Source organism: Stegodyphus dumicola, chromosome 1 (genome assembly GCF_044657685.1).
Source record: "Stegodyphus dumicola isolate Sdum_Otavi_A_Nest chromosome 1, ASM4465768v1".
In the NCBI taxonomy this organism is placed as follows: domain Eukaryota; kingdom Metazoa; phylum Arthropoda; class Arachnida; order Araneae; family Eresidae; genus Stegodyphus; species Stegodyphus dumicola.
In genome coordinates this window covers 287,557,751-287,581,036 of record NC_140768.1, presented here as the reverse complement: position 1 = coordinate 287,581,036, position 23,286 = coordinate 287,557,751, and the positions used below count along the sequence as shown (strand labels likewise).

Genomic DNA, 23,286 nt, shown 5'->3' with positions numbered 1-23,286 from the left:
AGCAAAATGAACGTTTATGTTGTAAAAAGAATGCATCGATATGTTTTTGTTTTTTTCTTTGTCTGTATTGTCTTATCTATTTTCAGATGCATTGTTTAAAAATATTTATATTTGGTAATTGTGAAATTATTATAGTAAGTTAAAGAAATATTAAAATTGCTAAAATTTTTGCCGACCTCCTGCTGCAGCTCCCACGACCCACAGTTTAAGAAACTCTGCTCTAGACAAGTAGCCAAATAAACAAATAAAAAATAAAATAATAAAAAATCCCCTTCCCTACAAAGTCTAGGAATGGAGATTATAATGAGAAGAAGCAGGTGTACCTAAACATGATGTTTTCCCCCCTGGACTAAGATATTTCTGCATGTTATTTTGAGACACCTCTGGCTACAGTGTGGAATGCACTAAATGATGTAGATCAGGATAGCACTTTCAGCCCCTGAATGGTTTTGTGTGTGTAGAGGGGGGTCAGGCAGGATCGATGCAGTGCATTTTGACAGCTGGTGCAATCTCTGCAGATCCTAAATTCTGCTGCTTGGTACCTTCCTAAATACTAAAAGTTCTACTACCCCTATTTTTGTTACTTAGTGCACCTCTAAATTCTGAAATTTTTGGCACTTCTAAATTGAGAATTGAATTCACCTGTTAGTTATACCTGCTCTGGAGTCAGCCTTTTTCTATATGAACTAAAAAAAAGAGTGTAGTACCAGTTTTGCCGTGTCTACATGTCATCTTATTAAATTTCAAACTGGTGATTTAAAATACGGAAATTTCCGAAATCCAGTATCACCAATTCAGATCTTCGACTATGTACTGTATTTAAGCAATTTAATGATACAAGTACAAAAGTAACAAGAACAATTTTTTTCATTTATTTTTGTGAATGCAAATTAATCAAAATGTGAAGCAATCTTAAGATCAAATTTAACTACAATATATTGCATTTTAATGGAACAAAGTATAATGGTTAGTGTTATTTATAGGTTTACACAAATTCATTATATATTTCACACCAGCAATCAAAATTTTATTCTTGAAAAGAATTTACATTTTCATTCACGTTTGCATACTACAAAAATTTATACGAAGTAAGTGTGAAGACTGTGATGCTTATTAAATAAAGCTCAAATGGGGGGGAAAAAAAATCTTATTAAGAAAACAGAACATGATATAATGAATTGAGAATAGATTGTGAAAAAAAATGGCTACACTTAATATTCTATTGGGAATTTTTAATATATGCTGCTTTTAAAAATTTTGTGAATTCGAAACACTACATGACCAGAGGATATACTACACTTGTGATATTAGCTACTATATATATTTTTTACACTAAATTTTGTCTAGCTTTTATCGCTTGCTGACCAAAGTCAAGATAGAATTTTATTACTTTAGTTATTTATTATGCTTATACCTACTTCCTGCACATGCTCAAGTCTCATTCAGGGCCAGTGCAAATATTTTGCAGCCCAGAATAGTTTCTGTGGCTCTTAAATTCTGTTGTCAACTGCTTGACTAAATTCTAAAAATTTTGCATTTCAATGCTCTCTCTAAATTTGAAAGATTTTGCCATCCTTAATATTATTGCTTGGTGCTTCTCTAAATTCTAAAAATTTTCCTTTCCCTAAATTTTGTCACACCAGCTTTGGCACCTGTCCTGTGCTTATCTGAATAACAAATCAGTACAGCACTAAATGTAATCTTTTCGCTTATATGTATCACTTATAAAACCTATTTTTTTTGCATATAGAACAAAATTTCTGTTAAACTTCTCCTCTTCTTCCTTTTCCTGCATTATTTATTTCTCAAGCTGCTGTTATTGATAGTCATGGGGTGATGAAATCTAAAATATAAAAAATAACAATTTTTCAGGTTTGTGTAAGTGACATATATTATTCAGTAGGTGTTTCCTGTTTAAAATGTATGAAGCAAAAAGATGACTATGGAGCCAAATTAATTCCATGGAGTTTGGAATTTAGACTTTGCACTACATATGGCATTTTTCTAATGTGTAATAATGATCAGCATATCAGCCCTACTGGAAATGTGGCAGCCCTAGGTCAGTGAATTTTTTAATAAATCTTGCTAAAAAAACCTAAATATCTTTACTACTAATGTATTTATACATATCTATTTAATTCTGCTTTTTTAAGAAAGTATTCAGAGCTACATTTCTTATAACTGTTACGTTCAACAGATAAATGATATAACAACTTAATAAAGTTTGTCTCTATTATTTATTACTTTCTTTAGTAAAATATTTCACTTATTTTCTGGAATAATCTAAAAATCACTCTTATGATCTGTTGAAACTTAAGACTATTTTATTTATTGAGTCAAAACAACTAATAAGCACAGGGGGTTGGTAACTTATGACCAAGCTTGGCTTTGACTGGCCAGTTGTATCTCATTCTCAATAAAAAATAATTAAAAAAATTAAATAAACTGCTACATAAGTACAAGTTTATTTACAGCAGAAAATTACATTCTTAACTGTTTGCACTATGGCTAGCAGAAACCAGATTGTCATCAATTATGTTTGTTGCTGTGGCTGCACCTTCTAGTTCTAGGCATTTCTCTGTAAGAAACTCTTTCTCTGTTGCTCTAGCATTTTTGTAAGTATTGTTAGTTCAAGCTGTTTGGTTTTACTTTTCATCTGAATTTTACAATACAAATGTAAAACTTTGCCATTTTTTAAATATATATACTCAAAATATTTTTTTTTTTTTTTTTTAAATTCAGAAGGAATTTTATTTAAAAATTACATAAATAAAAAGACTCAAAAGCTACCTTGAATATCTTGTTGTAAAATGTTTTCAAATATTGGAAATAAAGCTTCTTCAAACTTTAAAACTGCAGATTTATCATTTCTGCAAACTATCCGGACAGACAAGCTGAAGGTTTCAAATAAATAGTGATTGAAGTGTGGCTTGCTCGGATTCTATATTAAAATTTAAAAATAAATATATAAATACATACACACACACATGCACTATACATTAATACAATTTAGCTGTTTTATGTACATTGAGAATCGGGCTACATTTATTACGCACAAAGATATAAAGTCTTCACACACACATAAATATAAACTTAAAGCATCTAAAGTTAATATTAAATTGGAATCAAAGCAAGGCAATTCCTCAGCGATATTAATAATTGCACCCATGCATAAGAGGTTTAACACAATATCTAAATAAAACAAAATTAAAATAAGAATTCCTAGTTGAACAAGCTTGAAAAATAAAAATGCACAAAATTATAAAAATTAATCTCCTTTTACTGAAACTCATCAGGAAATTCAATTCAGAACTCATCAGGGGAAAATGAATTAAAGGCTTCAAAGTCGATTATATGTTTCGTTCTCCTGGTTCATTTGAGATCAACAACCAAAAAAAGATTTAATTAAAATTTCATTTAAAACCAAAAAATCGAATCCCAAATGTACCAGAAATTTTACTTCAATTTCTTGAGATTTGATTTTTTGGTTTTTGATCTCAAATGAACCAGGAGAACTAAACATGTTTTTGAAACATATTAATAATCAACTTTTATAAAGCTTTAATTCATTCTCCCCTGATGAGTTCTGAATTGGAGTTTCAGTAAAAGGAGATTAATTTATATATTGCATAATTTCCCTTTCACATTTTTATATTTCGAGTTTGTTCTATGAATTCTTATTTTATTTTGTTTAAATACTGTGTTAATGCCTTATGTACATTTGCAATTATTAAAATTATAGAAGAATTGCCTTGCTTTGATTCCAATTTAATATTAACTTTAGATGTTTTAAGTTTATTTTACTTCAATCCTTCAGCTACGGAACAGGACAGGTTTTTTAAAAAAATTTCTTTTTAATTTTTAGTTTATTATTATGTTTCTTGTATATATAATTTTTTTTTTTTTTTTTTTTTTTTAATAAGACATTTTGTTTTGCTATACTTTTATTCTAAAATTAGAAAGGGTTTTATAATTGGGTATCTTGATAAACAAAGTATATATAGATATAAGCAAAAGTTCTCATCCGCATCCCACTGAAACCACTGGTCACAAACATATACGTCCAATTACAAAAATGGTTTACATGATGCAAATATTAATATTTCAGCAATTTTAAATAAAAAAACCCACTTTTGTAAAATTATGGAATTTAACTTTTTATATGTTCATCTAGGTCCAATTACTTACATCTATGAAAATGTCATACTTATTATAAAAGCACAATACAAAAAATAAGACTTACTACATATTACAAAAATTGACTGAGATATTTAGTTGGGAATCATATTCATAGGCCATACATAAATGTAATATTTGCATTTATACTTAACTAACAATAAAATAACAGTTCAGGAAAAGACTTCTGATGTTAACAGATTAAGTTACCCTCATTTCTGTGCGTATTATTGTGTAAAATATTGTTCATCATTATTATATTCAAAAAAGGCATTCTATTCTGAGAATCTTACAGAATTCTTATTTTAAAAAACACTGGAAGGTTTCAGTATCATCACACTGCCAATACGTAACATTACTTGCACGAAAAGATTTCTATTTAAATTAACTTTAATATGATTTTTACATTGGGATTCTAAAATAAGCATATTTTTAATATTTCAAAACTTAATAATTATTTATGAGAAAAATGCATTCAGCCCATCAGCTGTAATTAAATTATAAATTAGAGAATATTATTCATTAGTAAATCAATGAAGAATATCACTGAATAGCATTAAAGGGGTATCAAAATTGAATATTTCCAATTAATTTATTAACCAATTTCTTAAAGCAAGCTGAAAATGTCAAAAACTGCAAATTTTGAAATTAAATATCTTGTATAATACAAATACATGAATATCTGTGTGTCATTTAAAACATTTTTGTAATTGGAAGTGTATATGTATGACCAAGAACTTTCAAAAATCAGGTAGGAACTTTGTGAACATGATACATATATACTGAAGCTCCCCATTTTGCCAACTTTTGAAGATATATTCTCCAAGGTTGAAATCTCAAAGGTTGAGATACACTGTTCTCAAAGGTTGAAATTTGTTCAGGGGACAAAGAAATTAAAAATATTGAAAATGGTTGTGAAGACCGTTTGAAACAAAAGCCATTATACACCTCTGGCCATTAAAATTGCAACACCAGGAAGGAATGATCTGACGAATGTCAAAATCCCATGAAAAGAAGTTGGGATATGCAAATGATAAGTATTTCAGCTTATTTAGACGACGCAGGAGGGAGAAACGACATCTGAAGCGTAGCATAAAAGAAAAGATGTGTGGTGGATTTCCCATTCGGAAAGCACTTTGTAAGGTTGGAATTTGCTCAGAATATCATGTTATGTCTTGAATAATAATAAGAAATGCTTACCAGCAAGTGTTGGAATGCGATAGAGGCAGGATCATTGCCTATCGAGAGTGTGGATTATCGTTCCGTGATATCGCCTGTCACACTGGTCAACATCCGAACACTGTCAGGCGGATATAGGTCATATTGAATGACATACAGGATCTCAATGAACTCTAATGACTAATGCCCAAGAAGACAGACATATTGTAAGGTCAGCCCTGAAAATATGTATAACCACATCACGGACAATTGGTCAGGAAATGGGCATGTTTGCAGCCCGCCTAGTATCCACTCGCATGGTGTGTCAACGTTTGCAGCCGCATGGACTATCAACACGATGACCATTACTTCAGCTTCTCTTGACAATGCAGAATAGAGAGAGACGGCAACTCTGGTGTGACAAAATTACAAAGCTGGATATAGGAGAGGCACAACGTTGTCTTTTCAGACGAGTTCCAGTTCTGTGTGCAGTAATCTGATGGCTGTATATGTGTCTGGAGCCTACGAGAAGATCGCACGTTTCCTGCTTGCATTCACTATCGGAATGGGGCCCTACACTTTGGTTTTGGGCAGCCAATGGGTGCATGACACGCACATCTCTAGTTCTGAATGACGGTAATTTGAATGCAGATTGGTACATTTCTGACATCTCACATCTAGTGGTTGTGCTCTATCTTCGAGCCCTGCCAAACGACATTTTCCAACAAGACAATGCAAGACCACATGTTGCCCCTCATGTTCCGACCTTCTCGATACAAAGGGTATTTGATTGCTGCTCTGGACAGCACGGTCTTCAGCTAATACGGTTGATGAAGTGTGGCATGGATTTGAAGCAGCATGGAATGAGTTACCCATTTCCGTCATATAAGCACAGTTCAACTCCATACTTCACCAGGTAAGAGCTATTTTAGATGGCAAGGGTGGCAGTTGTTTCTACTAATTTCACACCCCTGTAAACCCCAAAACTATTTATAAATTTAATCATTTTATCTTCATGCCATACTGTTTAAGTACAATAAATATCTTTTTTGATTTGCTTTCCTTCATGGTGTTGCAATTTTAATGTCCAGCAGTGTAATAAAAAGACTTGAAAGTGGTGAGAAAATGTTGCACGTTTTTAAATGGTAGGAATATTCAGTGACCAAACAATTCTTATGACTGAAAATCATATATATGAACAGATGCAGCGCTGATGCAATCAATAGTTATCAGGCAAAGGTACAGCACCAATACAATTAATGACTTGATGTACCTTGAAGAGCAACAAAGGAGAAGGCTGCCTGAATTAAAAGTTTTATGCAAAATTAATAGCAGTAACGGTTTCCAAGTTTGAAGTAGGTGTCACTTTTTTTTTTTTTTTTGGAAAACTGAGATCCAAATTCTGAAAGGCCTGCTAAAGTAAAGTCGGTTGAGGGTTTACGCCTTTATTCCCTCCAGAATTTGATTACTAAATAAATGAAAAATATACAAAACACTATAAATTTTTCAAGGGGAGAAATACAGCAAAATAAACTTGTACTAGTTTAAAAATTAATTTATTTCAACTTACTTTGCTAACCTGACTGAGTTTCAATGTTAATTTAGGTAATAAATCTCCTAAAAATGGAACTACCGCTTCTTGAAGAACTGAAAATGTCCTCATGATAGCTAATTTAAATAAAAATAAGGTATTAATTCCAAATGCTGTGGAGAATGGCATACTAGAAATGATATATTTCCACTTTAAAATAAAATTACTGTATACCTTTCATGATATATTCATTTTCAGAAGATCCTTCATGTTGCAAAGCACCAAAGAGATTGCTCAAAAGACCTTGTGCTATAGGCTGTACATCAGTATTTTTGAAGCTGTAAGAAGGTTCATGCACTGATTATAAAAAGCACTCAATATCAACAGACAAACATACCTTGATAAACTTTCATTTATAATGTAAAATCAGATGGAGAAAAATTTATCTGGTAGATAAATATGGATATGCAAAGAGTAAATCAAGAGAACATTAAAAATTAAGATAGACCTCCTTCTTCAATAAGCAGATTCTCTAAATATTATTTTTGGCCATTTAAAGATGGCAGATCCTCTTGGTAAGAGTTCATCTAAGGATGAATTTTGCCCAATTTTAGAGTCTGCCTCGGCATGCTTTAGGGTTGTGGAGAAATGCTGATTAGAGTAAGAGTTATATATACAAAATCATAAGTAAGAGTTATAAATATACTAAATATATGCATTTTTAGAATTAAAAAAATACAGCATTTCAATGAATTAAAATTATAAAATACAGTTAATAGAACAATATTTGACTTGAAATATGACTTGAGTATTGAAAAAATCATTTCTCAAAATTAAAAACTGATTTAGTTTACTGAAACATTTGATATTCTCACTATATTAAAATAAAAGACATTATTCTTGTAAGATGCATTATGCAATCATAAAATGGTATGAAAAATAGGTAAAGGAATAGATAATTTTTCCAAACTACATTTGAAGGGTTACAACAAACCCTCTCATGGAAATGATCAATATTTCTAGAATATAAGTAAATATCAGTATTATGCATCATTTTACCAAGACCTGGACTGTGGTATTCATCTTATAAAGATTCACAAATAATAAAAAAATCATGGGAATGCAAAGAATGTCAAACAATGAAACATTAGCACAACAGCTCATTTTTGGCCAAATGACCAAAGGCTAAAAAAGCACATCAGGACGCATATTCTATGATCACTGGATCTGTCTACAACTTGAGCGAACAATATTGACTAAAAAAAACCGGTATGGACAACCCATCACAACTTATCGGAGAAAGCCATTCTGTGGTCCTCAGTTGGTGGGCGGGTGGGTCTATTTGACTTTACCGAAAGGGAACAAGGCTTCAAGGAGCTTTAGACCAATCGCAGTACAGACGAATGACGAAATTTATAGCGCGCGCTGGCTGAAGTTCTAGGAATATTCTCCCATTATTTCGCTAACTCACATGCTGCATTTGTAGTTTGAAAAAAATGGCACAAAACAGTATTATGACCAAAACGCAGCAGAATATGCTGCAATGTCATCCGTTTTTTAAGGGGAATGTTAACGCAGGAATTTAGGACTAAGAAATATAGAGTGATATGGGATACCATGAAAGCAACGGTAAATAGATAAGAGTAAATGAATTAAGCTTACTTAAAATCTTTTTAGAAATAAACAATTTTATTCATTTAAATTTATAATATGATTAACTTGCATTACAATCTAATTGCAAACTAAGTTCTTTTTTTTTTTTTAATATGCTTACATTAAGCTGTTTTCACGCATTTTATTTTACAGTTAATATTAAGAAAATATTTCTTTAAGTAAGAAATTAGAAAGAAAATATTTCTTCCTTTTTTTTATTTTCTTTTTCTATGAAAATTATTTCTTTCAGGAAAAGGACTAAAATTCATTATTCGCGATTACAGTACGGCCGATTGCTGCTGCATTCAGCTATCACACACGCTTCAAAATGTTTTATTTTAAATAATTTATTCTATAATTAACATGAAGGAAAATATTTTTTCAATATAAAATATATACCAAAATTATACTAATCTATCCTGTATGTGTGATTAATTCGTATTGTAATTTTTGTCACACAATTACTAATACTTTTCTTTTAATATTACATTGCTGTTATTTTAATTTCTTATATATATATAAAAGTGCTTATTTAAAATATTCTTCCTTCTTAAAGATTTTATTCTGTGAAAATAATTAAAAGATAGTAATATTATTTTCACAATGCAAGTACCAAAGTAAAAGTAATCAATGTACGACGTATATAGGAAATTGAGGAACACGGGTTAAGATGAATCGTTCTTTGACAAAAAGTTTCTTTGACTTTTCGCGATAATTTAAACTTGGATTTTCGTGCTTTTTTTTGGCTCAAAATAAATAATCCATTAATTAATTTAGCGCGAAAAAATATTTTCTTTACCTTTACATAAAACGATATTCGTGTTAATAATATTGTAGCTAAATGATTTGGATAATTTCATATAAGAAAATCTTTTATATTAATTCAGATTATTTTATAAATTTATCAGTGTTTTTTAAATATACTGAAGGTGATTTTTTTCCAGATTCGCACTGTTTCTTTAAATATTTTTTTGCAGTTCGTGTCAAACCAGCGTTTCGACACATTAAACAGAAAACTAATAATAATCAATATCTCTTTTACAATATAAAAATGAGAACTCTGCTATGAACAGTATCTTTTTTTTTTAAGTTTACAAAGAAACAATGATTTTTTAATACTAATGGATTACAAAAGTACTATTCCATGAACAAAAAAGAGGAAAAAAAAAAAAAAAACATTTTCGTCTCTAGTGCACGAAACTATGTATCGGAAATTCTAAAGGTATGTCTCAGTCTTATAGCATTGTTACGTTATAGCATAATACAATAATAATACAGTATAATTCTGCTAATAAGCCCACCAGTGGCCGAGCGGTAGAGTCGCTGAATGCAGGTAGTTTGGTCCGAGGTTCGAATCCCACGAACGAGCTGCCCGCATCGGCATTTTCGTGGCTTTCCCCATTTGTAATGTGTATACAAGCCAGTTTCCTTCAGAAAGTCTTCCCTTAGAAATCAATTTTTAAGCGTAATAAAATTACACACACACACACACACACACACACACACAAAAAAAAAAAAAAAAAAAAAAAAAAAAAAAAAAAAAAACTGAAAGCTTTTAGATTTTATATTACTCCTCAAAGGCAGTTTTTTTTTTTTTTTTTTTTAAATTTTTTGCGTGTTACCTTTATTTATTAAATATCATGTTCTTTGCATTTAAACCATAAAATTCAATTCAACAGCAAAATCATATAATTTAAAAAGAGCATGTCTTTAGAATTATTTCCGATACACAGTTTCGCATGCTAGAGATGAAAATGTTTTTTTCCTCTTTTTTTTTTTTTTCCCGTACAATGTTGCCATTGCTCGCTTTGAAATCATTCAGTTTCTTAATCAAACACTCATAAATGCTTTACAAAATATGAAATAGATAATAAAACAAATTCCCAGTTCCAAATTTTGGCCTCCAAGATGCCTATATTAGTATGGAGGATTACGTTATTCAAAATTTCATGGCTCTAGGTACTGTTGTTTTATCACAGTGCGAGAAACATTCATACAGTTATGCAGATTTCTCATTATTGAATTTCTTTAAATATAATACAGTGCGATGATATTTAGTGGCAACGATTTGAAAAGTGAAACGCTACAAAATGGCAAAGCGAAGTTAATAGCCCTTCTGAGCTAAAACTTATTTTTAAAAGTATCACACTAGTAGTAGTACTGCTACTGAAAAAATATTATAAAGCTATTTTATAGTTTTATAATTGTTTTTAAATTTTTTATTTTACAGTAGTGTGAATTTCACGTAATAATGAACGACATTCCTTTTTGTGTACAGTATTGTTCGTAAGGTATTCAACTGTTAAATTTTAAAATAAACGTAATTCTTGCTGTACATAAATCGAGTAGAAGCTTATCGGATGTCTATATGTGCTTAATAAACTTATTATCTTCTACATTTTTAAAGCATATAATTACAATTTATATCTATAATTTCAGGAATAGTATAAATAACCTTTCTTTCAATAGAAACTGCGTTCTAGTTTTCTGAATGTGGCTCCGAATACTCTATCAGTTCATCGCAAATTAAAATAACTATAAATTTTGGCAATTTGAAATACGCAATGAAAACATCTTCTGGCAGTGCGAAAGCATCAACATATTTTCTATAAATTCGCCACCGATTCAGAGATCTACGACCGTATTCTTCGTTTAAATATGAAAAAAAAATCAGCAGCGAAAACATATACAAAGCTATTGTCTACCTAGTACGTCAACTGCACAACCCTGATTGACGACGCGGCAACACTTTTTTGCGTGCTTTCTACAACTTCCGTACTCAAAGAATATAGGATGTCGGGCAGACCTGTTTTTCACCAGCAGCGACATCTGGCGGCCCACAACTTGCTGTCGACTCTCGTAGCGTAGAATAACCATCCAGAACAAGCTAGCAGTGCAGGTGCAGTTTTTTCAATGTACAATGTCAGTAAAATGAATCATTTTTACAAGTTTTTTTCCCCTCCTAGTAATCCTAAGAATGCTCAGCTGCAATCAACTAACAAACTTCAATTGCCACATTACGTCAGTCTAACATTTTTTTTAAAAAACAAATTACATCAATCTGACATTATCTTGCACAGCTTGCTTTTCTGCAGCTTTTTGCGACTTTCGAGACAACAATGTTATTAGTGAATTCACAAGTTTATTACTGAAGAATAATCTAAATGTATAACTGAAAGTTAGAATACCTTTACAAATAAATATCCACGATCTACCATTAATTGAAAAATGAAACAGAAGACAAAATAACTCGCATATAACTGTATTTTTCAGCAAAAGTCAGACTGAAATTGCAATAAATTCTGACAAATGAATTAGTTACATTATTCTGCATGGATGTATTTAATCTTTGTAAAATAATGGCCATATATGTGTGTATGTATAATAAGAAAATATGATAGCTGCTTTAAAAATAATTGACCGAGCTCAAAATGAATGATTCTAGATTTGGTGCTCTCCCCCTAAATTCATCTGTTCTCCCAAATTTGAGATCTTTCTATGTTATGTAACAACCTAAGAATAACCAATCATAGCTTAGAGAACTTACTGCATGTACTTAGTATAAATACTCTTGGCACAAAAATCTACGTCACTCTTTTCCTAGCTTCGCCACTGCTAAAATATCCCCATTGCTTTGCTTCCCAAAAGCCTACGTCATTTCCTTATAAAACTAACATACATAGCTATTTATCCTATTTAATTCTAATTGAATAAGTGTTCTCCAATCTAGTAATTGTTATATGTGTGAAAATAAACATAGGTGATTTATCGAAATCCAATTGCGTTATTTTCATCTGTATTGCCTTAACCATAAGCCATGACTATTATCAAAAGCTGTAAGGGGCTCCAGTGTTTTCTTCTATGCATTAAATCATTACACACACACATATATATATATTATGCACCTATGACATCAATGCATGGACTACATCTATCTTTTGTTTAGGTCTATTCATTTCAGAAATATATGATGATTAAGAATTTTGATTATTATTGATTCTTTTGTGAAGTGCAAATAATATGAGAGACAATTTTCAGTGTTTTACAGGGTTCATAGCCACATTTTAGTTAAAAAAATAAGCACCTATAAGCACTTTTCAAGCACATTTTAAGAAAAAAAAATAAGCACCCGTCTAATTACATTATACACAGCTGCATAACCTTAAAAGAAAAATTAGACTTGCAATTAAAAATATGAGCAATGCAATATTTATTAAGAGAATGAGCATTACCTCAACCATGGAAAACAACTTTTTTTTTTTTAAAATTTAAAATGAGAGTTCAATTTACAGAATTAGTTTACAATGAGAGAAAAAAAATGAACTATGCAGAACTAAACTATATTACAAGATTTAATGATGAAATTTCAGTTCAAAATATAGAAAATAAATAATAAGCCATATTAATTGTATTCGCTTGGCACCCAATAATAAATACAATTTATTTTGCCACTCATATTAATATTTAAATAATTTAAATCAAAATTCTGAACATTTTCTAAATTTTCATTGCATAACAGTTTTTCCTTAACATATATTCCAAGAAAAGTAATGTAAGTAAAAAAGAGGAACATTTCTGAAATCAGGAGAAGGGAAATTGCTTCATGCAGTCATCCTTAAACAGTAAAAGCTTAACTAACCCGCATACTCGGAAATTGCCGAATATTCTGTACAGTCGAGCGTAACTGGAAAAAGAGGAGGGGGGGGGAGATTGTAGTCGTTCTTTAGATTTCTCGGCTAAATAAATGATTTTGACATTTCGATATGTTCATCATATAAATATAGACCAACGGAACTGAGAAATATTCTGTTTAAAAAGCACAGTAAAACTCTTTTAAGTGTTCATAAATAAATCTCAGACTGAACATCAAAATTAATTATCTCTGCAAAATATCGCATACATTATTGCGCAATACGTGTGGCGTAATTCTTCCATATGCGATATTACGCAATCGGAATCAACAGCAACCGGTATTCGGAGAATAAAGAACTAAATAAAGGAAAAGAAAGAGACTTACTAATCTGGGGTATTTTTGATTATAATTTTGAACAGACTGCGTTAAATTTCCGGAATAGAATCATTCTTCGCTTGGGTTGGGTAGACCGCAAAACTTTTAGTCCTATTCAATCCAGATTGGACAGTGACAAAAAAAAAAAAAAAAAAGTCCGCTGCTTCAATATTAGACCTTTTACGGAGAAAGGGGAGAACCTCCCAACCTCCGTACTGTATAATGTATTGGGGGAAAAAATTATTCTGACTATTCGATTACTTTCCTTATTTAAGCCATTCCGAATATTATTCCTTAGAAAGCTAATCTGTGTAAAAATACACCAATTTTTGGAAGTTTATCTACACTTCAGCAGCTACTGCAACTATATTATTATAAATATTCATACATATGCTCATAATACAAGCATAACGATCATAATAAACACGAATATGAACTGACCAGGTGGAACTAGAATGCAAATTATTAAAATCTTGATAGAAATTCAAACATGTGTAGTATTTGGGTGGGCGGAAAAGAATACCGAATGTACCGGAATTTTCTACGGTTCTCACAATTCTTTGACCAAAAGAATGACGTGCAACTGTCTATACTCTCGCACACACCATTGGTTACGTTAATGCAGAGAAAGGGGGAAAAGCTATTTCCGGGAGTATGATTCACCATCTGATGTTCCATATAAGGAAGAAAAGTTGTTTATTTAGTTTCGGCTTTGGTACGGGAGGAAAAATGCGCGTTCATTAAAAAAAGCACTAAAAGCAAAAAATAAGCACTAAAAAAAAAAAAAAAAAAAAAAAAAAAAAAAAAATACGGGCTTTAAAGAAAAAGTAAGCACCTATAAGGGCCTTTATATTTTATTTTCAAATATAAGGACTTATAAAAACTTGTAAGGACAACTACGAACCCTGGGTTTATGGACCCTCGACCCCAAAAAAGTGTAATTCATCAAATTATACACAAATCGTATTTCAGAGGAACTTTGTAAAATTATTTCCCTGGATTTTATATCTTACTAACCTAATTCAATAATTTCACATAACTATTCAAAATTTTAATACATCTGGATGGAGAATGATTATGCAAAAATTAATTTCAAAACTAACATATAAAAATTTGCTATATTTTTCCCCCACAGAAATATATTAAGTGAATTAAGAGAATTCAACACTTTTTAAAAGAAAATGCAATAACTTTTAATTAACTCATTTACATAACTGCAGACATACATAAATAACAACTTGTAATACAATGGAAAAACTGAGATCAACATACCAAGGCACGCCTCCTTCACTTTTTATCAAAAAAACCCTTTCAATTGCATGAGCAGCATACGTATGCACCACACAACTTTTTGCATTTAATAAATTAATTATATTTGGCAAAGTGTTAAGAACAACCTCTCTAGGCAACTAGAATGAAAAAGAAACATGAATCAACTGAAGCATAAAATGGAATAAAGGTTACAGAATCCGACAAGACTTAATTTAGACTTAATTAGACAAGTAATGGAATTTAAATTAAAATATGATTAAAAAATTATGGTTCAATAGTGGCTATAATTTGCTTTAGTAAGTTTATGATAATCATTTTTGTCATAAATATAAATTTTTTTTGGAAGGGGGATATCTTTCTCTGAATAATGCATAGAAGAATAGTTTGTGTTAACCCGGTGGAAGGCGCGCGCTAAACAGAGCACATTTTGGTCGCGCGGGGTACCTGTATAACCCCACCGATAAATTTAAGCTTAATTCAATATACACATATAAACTTAAGTGCAAATAAATTGAAAATGTATAAAATACAGTTTTTTAGTATATTCTAAAGCATGAATATTAATTTGAAAATATATTTACGTTAATTTCTACTACTAATGTTTATAGGAAAAAACTTACTCAATTACAAAATAAAAATCAGTTACATACCTTTATTGAATTTTAAACACATTTGTCACAAACATAATTAGAGTGATCCTTGCAAGTAAAATTTTGGCATTTCATACAAGAAATTGTTGTTTTTTTGTCCTTAGCTCGAGGACATATTGTACATCGTCCTTTACCAAGCTTCATTCTCTTTGGCAAGTTCTCTTCAGAAACGGCATTCCTTTCTGTTGAGAAATTCTGATTCATTTTCTCTCGTAATTCTCTGGGTAACATTTGCATATTTGATCTCCTCTTTATTTGTGGGTTTACGAGAGATAATGCCAATGTTTTCAAAAACATTCGTCTACTTTTATACTGCAAGGGAGGATTTTTAGTAGACATAAGTGACACTCGCGCGTTTATACCAGCCACGTTCAAAACACAGTAAAAAATCACCATAGGCCACCTGTTTGTTTTCCTAGCTGTTGAATAAAGCGTAGACATTTCATCAACAGTATCTACTCCTCCTTTCGTTCCATTGTAGAAATGGATTATTTCTGGCTTACTTTGTTCAGAGTTTTCATCTATCGTGTCATCATGATGCATTGTAGACAGAAGAACTACACATTTCGATTTCTTTGGAACATATGATACTAATGTCATGTCTTTTTGGAATCCAAACATGGAAGAATATACTTCTCTTTTCTTTGTTTCTAAAAATTCAGCAGGAATTACAGCTTTATTTTTCTTCAAAGTTCCCACTACAGTGAGTTTCTTTGATAGGAGCTCTTTTGCTAGCGGGTAACTTGTATACCAATTATCCATGGTTATATTCCTCCCAGATCCAAATAATGGAGCACAAAGTCGTTTTACGATCTCAGATGGCGAATAATCAACTTTGAAAGGACCATCCGATTGTTTCCCCGCATAAATTTCCATATTATATGTATAATATGTCCTGGCATCGACTACGGCAAATAATTTAATTCCATATTTTGCCGGCTTTTTCGGCATATACTGGCGAAAAGCACATCGGCCACGAAATTTCTCCAACTTTTCATCTATTGTAACATATTCACTAACTGAATATATTTCTTGACATTTTTTATTGAAATCGCTGAAGAAATCTCTCACAGCTGCCAGCTTATCCAACTGTCTTCGAGCTTCGCGATCGTTTACATTGTCTAATCTCAAGCACCTTAGAAGAAAAGTGAATCGTTTGTAAGACATTGTCTTTCGGAATAATTCAATTCCGGTGCCATCAGCGTCCCACAAGTCTTTTGCATTAGCATGAGAAGATTTATGCAATCCGCATAAATATAAAAGACCAAACAGTGCTCTCATCTCCACTTCATCTGTATGCCTAGCATCTCGACTCCGTTGAAAATTTTCGGATATTTTATCAATAAAAATATTGGTGCAGTCCACAATATTTTTTATAATATTGAAATCCATAAAAAGTTCCCAACTTTCAATTGGTTCCATAATACTTATTGCAACTGATTTCAGACCTGGTAAGTGGGTTATAATATTACAGGAACTGGTTCTTACCTTCTGATTCGGTTTACTTTTCTTCCAAACTGTTTTATTTTTTCCTATATAACTGTCACTTTTTTCATTAGATTCAAGCGTTTTATTTTCAGCTTCAAACTCACTGTCGCTGTCATGACTGCTATAAATTTCTTGATCTACTTCATTTTCACTAGCAGTATCCATTTCTTCATCGGAAGTTTCCACAGTATCCAATAACATTCTCAAGTGTTCCATTTCTTTTTCATAATCTGTCATTTTTCGTTTGAGAGCCATTTTCGAACGACTACAGTATAGCACACATGCACAATCTATGCAAGCAAGAAGCTAAAGTGAGAAATTTCAGAACAAATCTGGTCACGGGGGTTCCCAGGTTACCCCAGTTGCATGTAGCGTTCCAAGAAATGATTGCTCCTCCCCAACAAAAGAAAAACACCTGCTGCTGGCAGGTGCTATTGAAAGAAAACCGTTTAAAAGTTAGCTACTGAAGGGCTGATTCATAGCGGATAAATAGAAATTCCAGAATGAAAGGTTTTATGAGGCTGGGGTGACTCAGTCACCCCGCGCGAGTGCTACCGGGTTAAGATACTATGGTACTCTTCTGTTACTGGGACTGGATTCAGAAATGTATGAATGCACGAGTGTGCATATATGTGTTTTGTGTATAACACACACATACATATGTACACTGAGGAAAAAAAAAAGCACAGTTCTATATCTCCCGTTCTACTGGGCAGATTGACAAAATTCAAGTTTCATTTTTCATGTCTCGAAAGTGCGACTTGGGATATTTATTAGATCTATATATACCACTATTCTAACATAGGTATTTTGAAACAAAAGCGGACCTATTCTGAAATAACATACCATTTTTTTCCATATTTCGATTCTACGACTCAAATTACGCCAGACTGCCAAGTTTTGTAAAAATCAAACGAGTAGTTTTTAACAAATTAGTTCTCAAAATTTTAACTCCTCAATGTTAATTGAATTTGCCAAATATTCATTAATATCTCTTTTTTTTATTAAACTTTTTGATTCTTCCTTTCATATTTCAAAATTAAGGTTCATTTAAAATAAAACTCATGCATTTTTTATGATTTATTTTTAAAATTTGTATTTTTAAATAACTTTTATAAATTTTTCGAAAACAATTTTCGAAAACTATAAAAGTTTTACATCATCTTAAAGTAGGTGTATTTCTAAACATACCCGCAAAAATTTAGACTTTTTTTATTCAAAATTTTCTAAGATATACACGAATTTACATATTTGCACATTTTGAAATTTGGCATCTTCCAAATGTGGTTTATGAATTTTGTTACAGTGAATTGCCACAGCTATTTTTAACCTTAGATTTCAAATAAATTTTTAGGAAAATAATTATATGAGATTTTTTCTGTCAATGATGCATAATAAGTATTTAATAATACTATGTGAAAAGCTTTTTTTTTAAATTATTGATGATATTATTCAAATTTTTAACTTTAACTTTTCTCTTTAAATTTCTTTCTTTTTTTTTTTTTCCTTTTTTTTAAAAAAAAAATGTTTGTAAGAGTAAATTTTTTTCTTCGGCGTGTTATCGTCTGCTACTTTACTTTAACTTCGTTTAAATCGAATTGTCTAAAACTGAGAACTTTCGTTTGATGTTTATTTGAATTTTACGAAAATATTTTGTGACATTAACTGCATAATTTATTTCTAAACAAGCTGTTGCTTATGAAGTTGCTGAAAGAGTGGCTGATACTATCATCCATATTTTTAAAGCACAGTATATTTTTATAGAAACATAAGATTTAGAATAATCATTTTTATAAAAGTCAAATTATAATACAAACATACAACCCTCTACAGACCGAATTAATGGAAATTCAATGGTTATGTAAAAATGATCTGTAGCTACTTAATGGCTCGATAGGTCAGCAGGTTCTGTGGACAAGTAAGAATATTTATATAAACGACACCCAACATTCTGAATTCAATTACCAACGAGGGTACGATGTTTATTAAATGAATTTAAGAAGTTTTTAAACATAAAAAATTAACTCCTTTTTTATTCTAAAATGTATTTTTCTGTGTAGCATATTTTCATTATATCCTTAAAATTCTAATTTAGAATGTAATTGTCAAGAACTGAATTCTAATCATCAGTAATATAATAAGTGATTAGTACAGTTATTAACAAATCCTTCTTATAAAGTAACTGCAAATATTTCAAAAGTTGTCCTTTTGTATGCAAATATTTCTAATTATATATTAATCAAAATTGCACAAGATATTATTTATTTGCACTTCAATTCTTACCGTCAGCTCTAGTAGAAGTTACAAATTAACTATGTTTAATTAAGGAATGACCAAGTTTAAAAACAGTGTATTGGTGCTGTAAACAGCAATTCAATTAATGGCGCCGTACCTTTGTTTCTCCCGATTGGCAAGCTACATGTTATTTAATGAGCGTTTGGGTTTGCTAGTAACTTCACTAGGAAATCGCGCTTAAACTAGGTTAGTTGGTTATTTGAATATAGGAAGAACATGGGAGCTATTTGGTTAAGATGCTTTCATAGAGGACCTAGAAAACTACGAAAACCAACCCTGCAGCCTGGGTTAGATTTCACAACAAACAATTAGTATTTAACAATCTTCAAATGCTAGGCAACTGGTGAGGCTCCAATTAAATTTCCAAATTAATATTTTATTTGTAAATATTTAAAATGTTGTATTCTTAGATAAAAAAGCAGAATTTTTGTGAACTCATTAGTAAACTACCAAGCCGTACTGCAAATAAATATTTAATTTCTTTTGCAATAATTGAATTCATTTAACATTCTTGGAAAATGAGCTAAAAAAGGAATGTTCTCGGAAGATTAACCCTTTGCGGCTCAGTGTTCCACTACATGGAACACCCAAATTGAATCGCTTCTGAAACCTTTAAATTCAACCGTAAATAGATAAAAATGCCTATATAATATACTTTGAACTTTTCTTTTTAAACAGTAAATAGCAGCATATCACAAGGAGACACAGAATTTTCACTTATTATGTGTTATTAAAATCCACTTTTCTTTCAAGTAATTTTCTCTACTTTTTTAATGATATAAAAAATTTTATTTGGAAAAAATTAGGCATAATTTTTCTGGCTGTACTCCAAATTATTTGTTCTATATTTTTTTAAATCTGTCACATAAAAACCATATGCAAAATCATTTAATAAAACCGGGTGTTCCATTAGCGGGAACGCTGCACCTATAGCGATCTCATGCTGTTACGAATCATAACATCTGTGCTTAGGAGAGAACATTCGTTGTTTACGTTTTCTGTTTCCGTTGTTTTGGGGGGAAATGAATTCAAACAAAGCAGTATTGAGGGGTAAGGTGTGTTTTGCGTTATGAAAGCCCTAATATTTGCATCTCGAATTTTTTTGGAGTCCTTTTTAGGCGGAAATTTTATTAGTAGCTTGACTCATCTTTATTTAGACCTGCGCAAATTTTTTGTTGTCGCTTTTTAGTCTCATTCCCGTTTATTTTCAATAATTGTTTTGTGTTATGAAAGCCCTAATACTGGCATCTCGAATTTTTTGCTGTCGCTTTTTAGTCTCATTCCTTTTATTTTCAATAATTGTGTAGATATTTTTCGTGTATGTATATATTATAGACTTATTTTTCTTTATTGTTAATATTAACTGTAGTTAATTTTTTTATTATTAATTTTCCATAAATGGCGCGGAGAGGTCTAACTCTTTCCGAAGCACTAAAAGTGTTTCATGAATTACCCTCGGATTACAGCCCAAAGAGTTCAGTTTAAATTTGCTGTGTTCCCTCTGTGCCATGAAAGCGTCAGAGATAACTTTGAAGAGGCGACTTCCATCAAGACCTGAAGATACTCCCAGGCATAAAGTAAAGGTTTCCGGGGGAAAACGCTACAGTTGTGTTGAACACATACCGGTGAAGGGTACGCATCCCATCGGCTTTTTTATTTCCGATATTTCAATTGATAGTTTTTCACTGCGTACAAAAATTTATGTTGTTAAATCGTTATGTAATCAAATTGTATTAGGTTTGGATGTATTGAATCAGTTTAACTTCTCTTTTACCGAGAATGGCCTTCAAATAATTTCTCATCAGAATAAAAGTAATGTAAGCTTGATAACTGCCGAGTCATCTCGAAATTCTAACGTTCGTTGCATTATGGGAAATTTGAATATTGCTGTGTCATTGAAGAATGCTTATGATCTTTCTCAGTCATCTGACGTCTCCGTTAATGTAAACAAAAGTCCCGAAAGTGGAAGTAGCTTGACGTTTAATTACCTTTCACATCTGGTGAATGCTATTTCTGTCAACGAGATTAATTTATTACATATTTCGAATGTGGAACATAAAGAAAGACTGTGTAATTTAATTAATTCGTACCAACCTCGGAAAAATAGACAATCTGACTTTAAGATGCGGATAAATTTATGCGATGATGTCTCTGTCTGTCAAAATAGAAGATACATGTCTTTCGCGGAACAAAAAATTGTTGACGATCAAATTAAGGAATGGTTGAAAGAGGGCGTAATAAAGCCTAGCAATTCTAATTATTCGGCGCCTACTGTTTTGTGTAACAAGTGTGATAATTCGAAACAATTATGCATAGACTATCGGAAATTAAATAAGAAGATTATTAAAGACAAATTTCCACTGCCTTTAATTCCGGAAGTACTTGATCGCTTAGAATAGTCAAAAGTCTTCACGACACTAGATTTGAAAAATGGCTTTTTCCATGTAGACATAGATGAAAATTGCACCAAATATACCGCATTTGTAACACATAATGGTATCTACGAATTTCTTAAAGCTCCTTTTGGTTTATGTATTAGTCCAAATGTTTTTCAAAGGTATATTTATTCAATATTTCGCGACTTGATAAATGAAGGTGTACTAATTATTTATATGGATGATATAGTCATACCGGCTAATGATGAAGTTGAATGTTTAGACAAATTAGAAAGAGTATTCAAAACTGCTTCGGAATACGGATTACGAATAAATTTCAAAAAGTGCCAATTCTTAAAACGTAAAATTGAATTTTTGGGACATGTAATTGAAAACGGAACTATTCGACCATCACCTTCCAAAACTGTTGCTGTTCGAAACTTTCCACAACTGCATAACTGTAAACAACTACAAAGCTTTTTAGGACTAACAGGTTATTTTCGTAAATTCATTCCTCAGTATGCTAAAATAGCTAAACCTCTTAGTGACTTGCTTAGAAAAGGTATTGGTTTTAAGTTCGATTCTGAACAACAGGAAGCTTTTTGCAGATTAAAAGAAATTCTCTCTCAAGCACCTGTTCTACACATATTTAGGCAAGGATATCCATTAGAACTTCATACTGATGCTAGTAGTCAAGGCTTTGGTGCGGTGTTACTCCAATTGTCTGATGATGGTAATTATCACCCAATCCAGTATATGAGTAAGAAGACTTCACCCCAGCAAGAGAAACTCTGTAGTTACGAATTAGAAGCCCTTGCAGTAATAGAAGCTCTGAAGAAATTTCGAAACTATTTGTTAGGGACTAAATTCAAAATTGTTAATTCAAAATTAAAAAAAAATTGAACTGATTGTAGTGCTTTTCAGAAAACTTTAGATAAGAAAGATTTAACTCCCAAGATTGCAAGATGGGCAATGTTTATTGAAGAATTCGATTACAAAATTGTACATCGTTCAGGAAGCCAAATGAAACATGCTGATGCCCTAAGTAGAAATGCTTTAATTTTAACATCATACATATCCGATGTAACTGAGAAGATTCGGTTAGCACAACAACAGAATAGAGATAAACATGTGAAATTGATAAAGAATTTAGTTGAGAAGGGAGAAGAAAATGGATTCTTCGTGAGAAATGACATTTTGTACAAATTTGATAATGGTAAAGATCTGTGTGTATCAGCTCAAAACCTAAGGACCTGATACTCTTTTTCCTTTTTTTTTTTTTATATTCTCTTTGCAGGTACATGATAGTGAGGTCCATTCAACAGACATCGAGGACGATGCCTCTTCAGGCTGGTCGAAGCTGTGGGAAATCACCAATGCCCGATGCTGAATTAGAATACCAGGATTATGACGTCATCAGCATCGCCCAGCACAGTGAGAATCATCCCAGACAGCAAGAGACAGTCGACAGACCTGGTCGAGAACGGAAGGAGGACGTGAGCAGACGGCTCACTCGTCTTCAAGAGTTTATGGAACTGATTCTTCGTTTTAATTCTCACCTTTAGCTGTGATGACTTTAGATGATCATACTATTTAAAACTAGCTGGAATTACTATATCCTATCAACGCCGGAGGAACTTTGTGTAAAGGACTGTCTGTGCATCATTATGTTAATCCTGC

General features: G+C 31.5%; 1 protein-coding gene across 1 annotated transcript in view; it reads right to left on the bottom strand.

The window, feature by feature from the left end:
- The window catches only part of Cse1 (chromosome segregation 1), a 133,905-nt gene that overhangs the window by 25,788 nt on the left and 84,831 nt on the right, over positions 1–23,286 (bottom strand). The window contains exons 16-19 of the mRNA XM_085808301.1: positions 14,799–14,935; positions 7,100–7,203; positions 6,905–7,002; positions 2,791–2,941 (exon numbers count right to left, since the gene is read on the bottom strand). Of these exons, the coding sequence (XP_085664427.1) occupies positions 2,791–2,941; positions 6,905–7,002; positions 7,100–7,203; positions 14,799–14,935 (490 nt within the window). The remainder of the gene's footprint in view (positions 1–2,790; positions 2,942–6,904; positions 7,003–7,099; positions 7,204–14,798; positions 14,936–23,286) is intronic.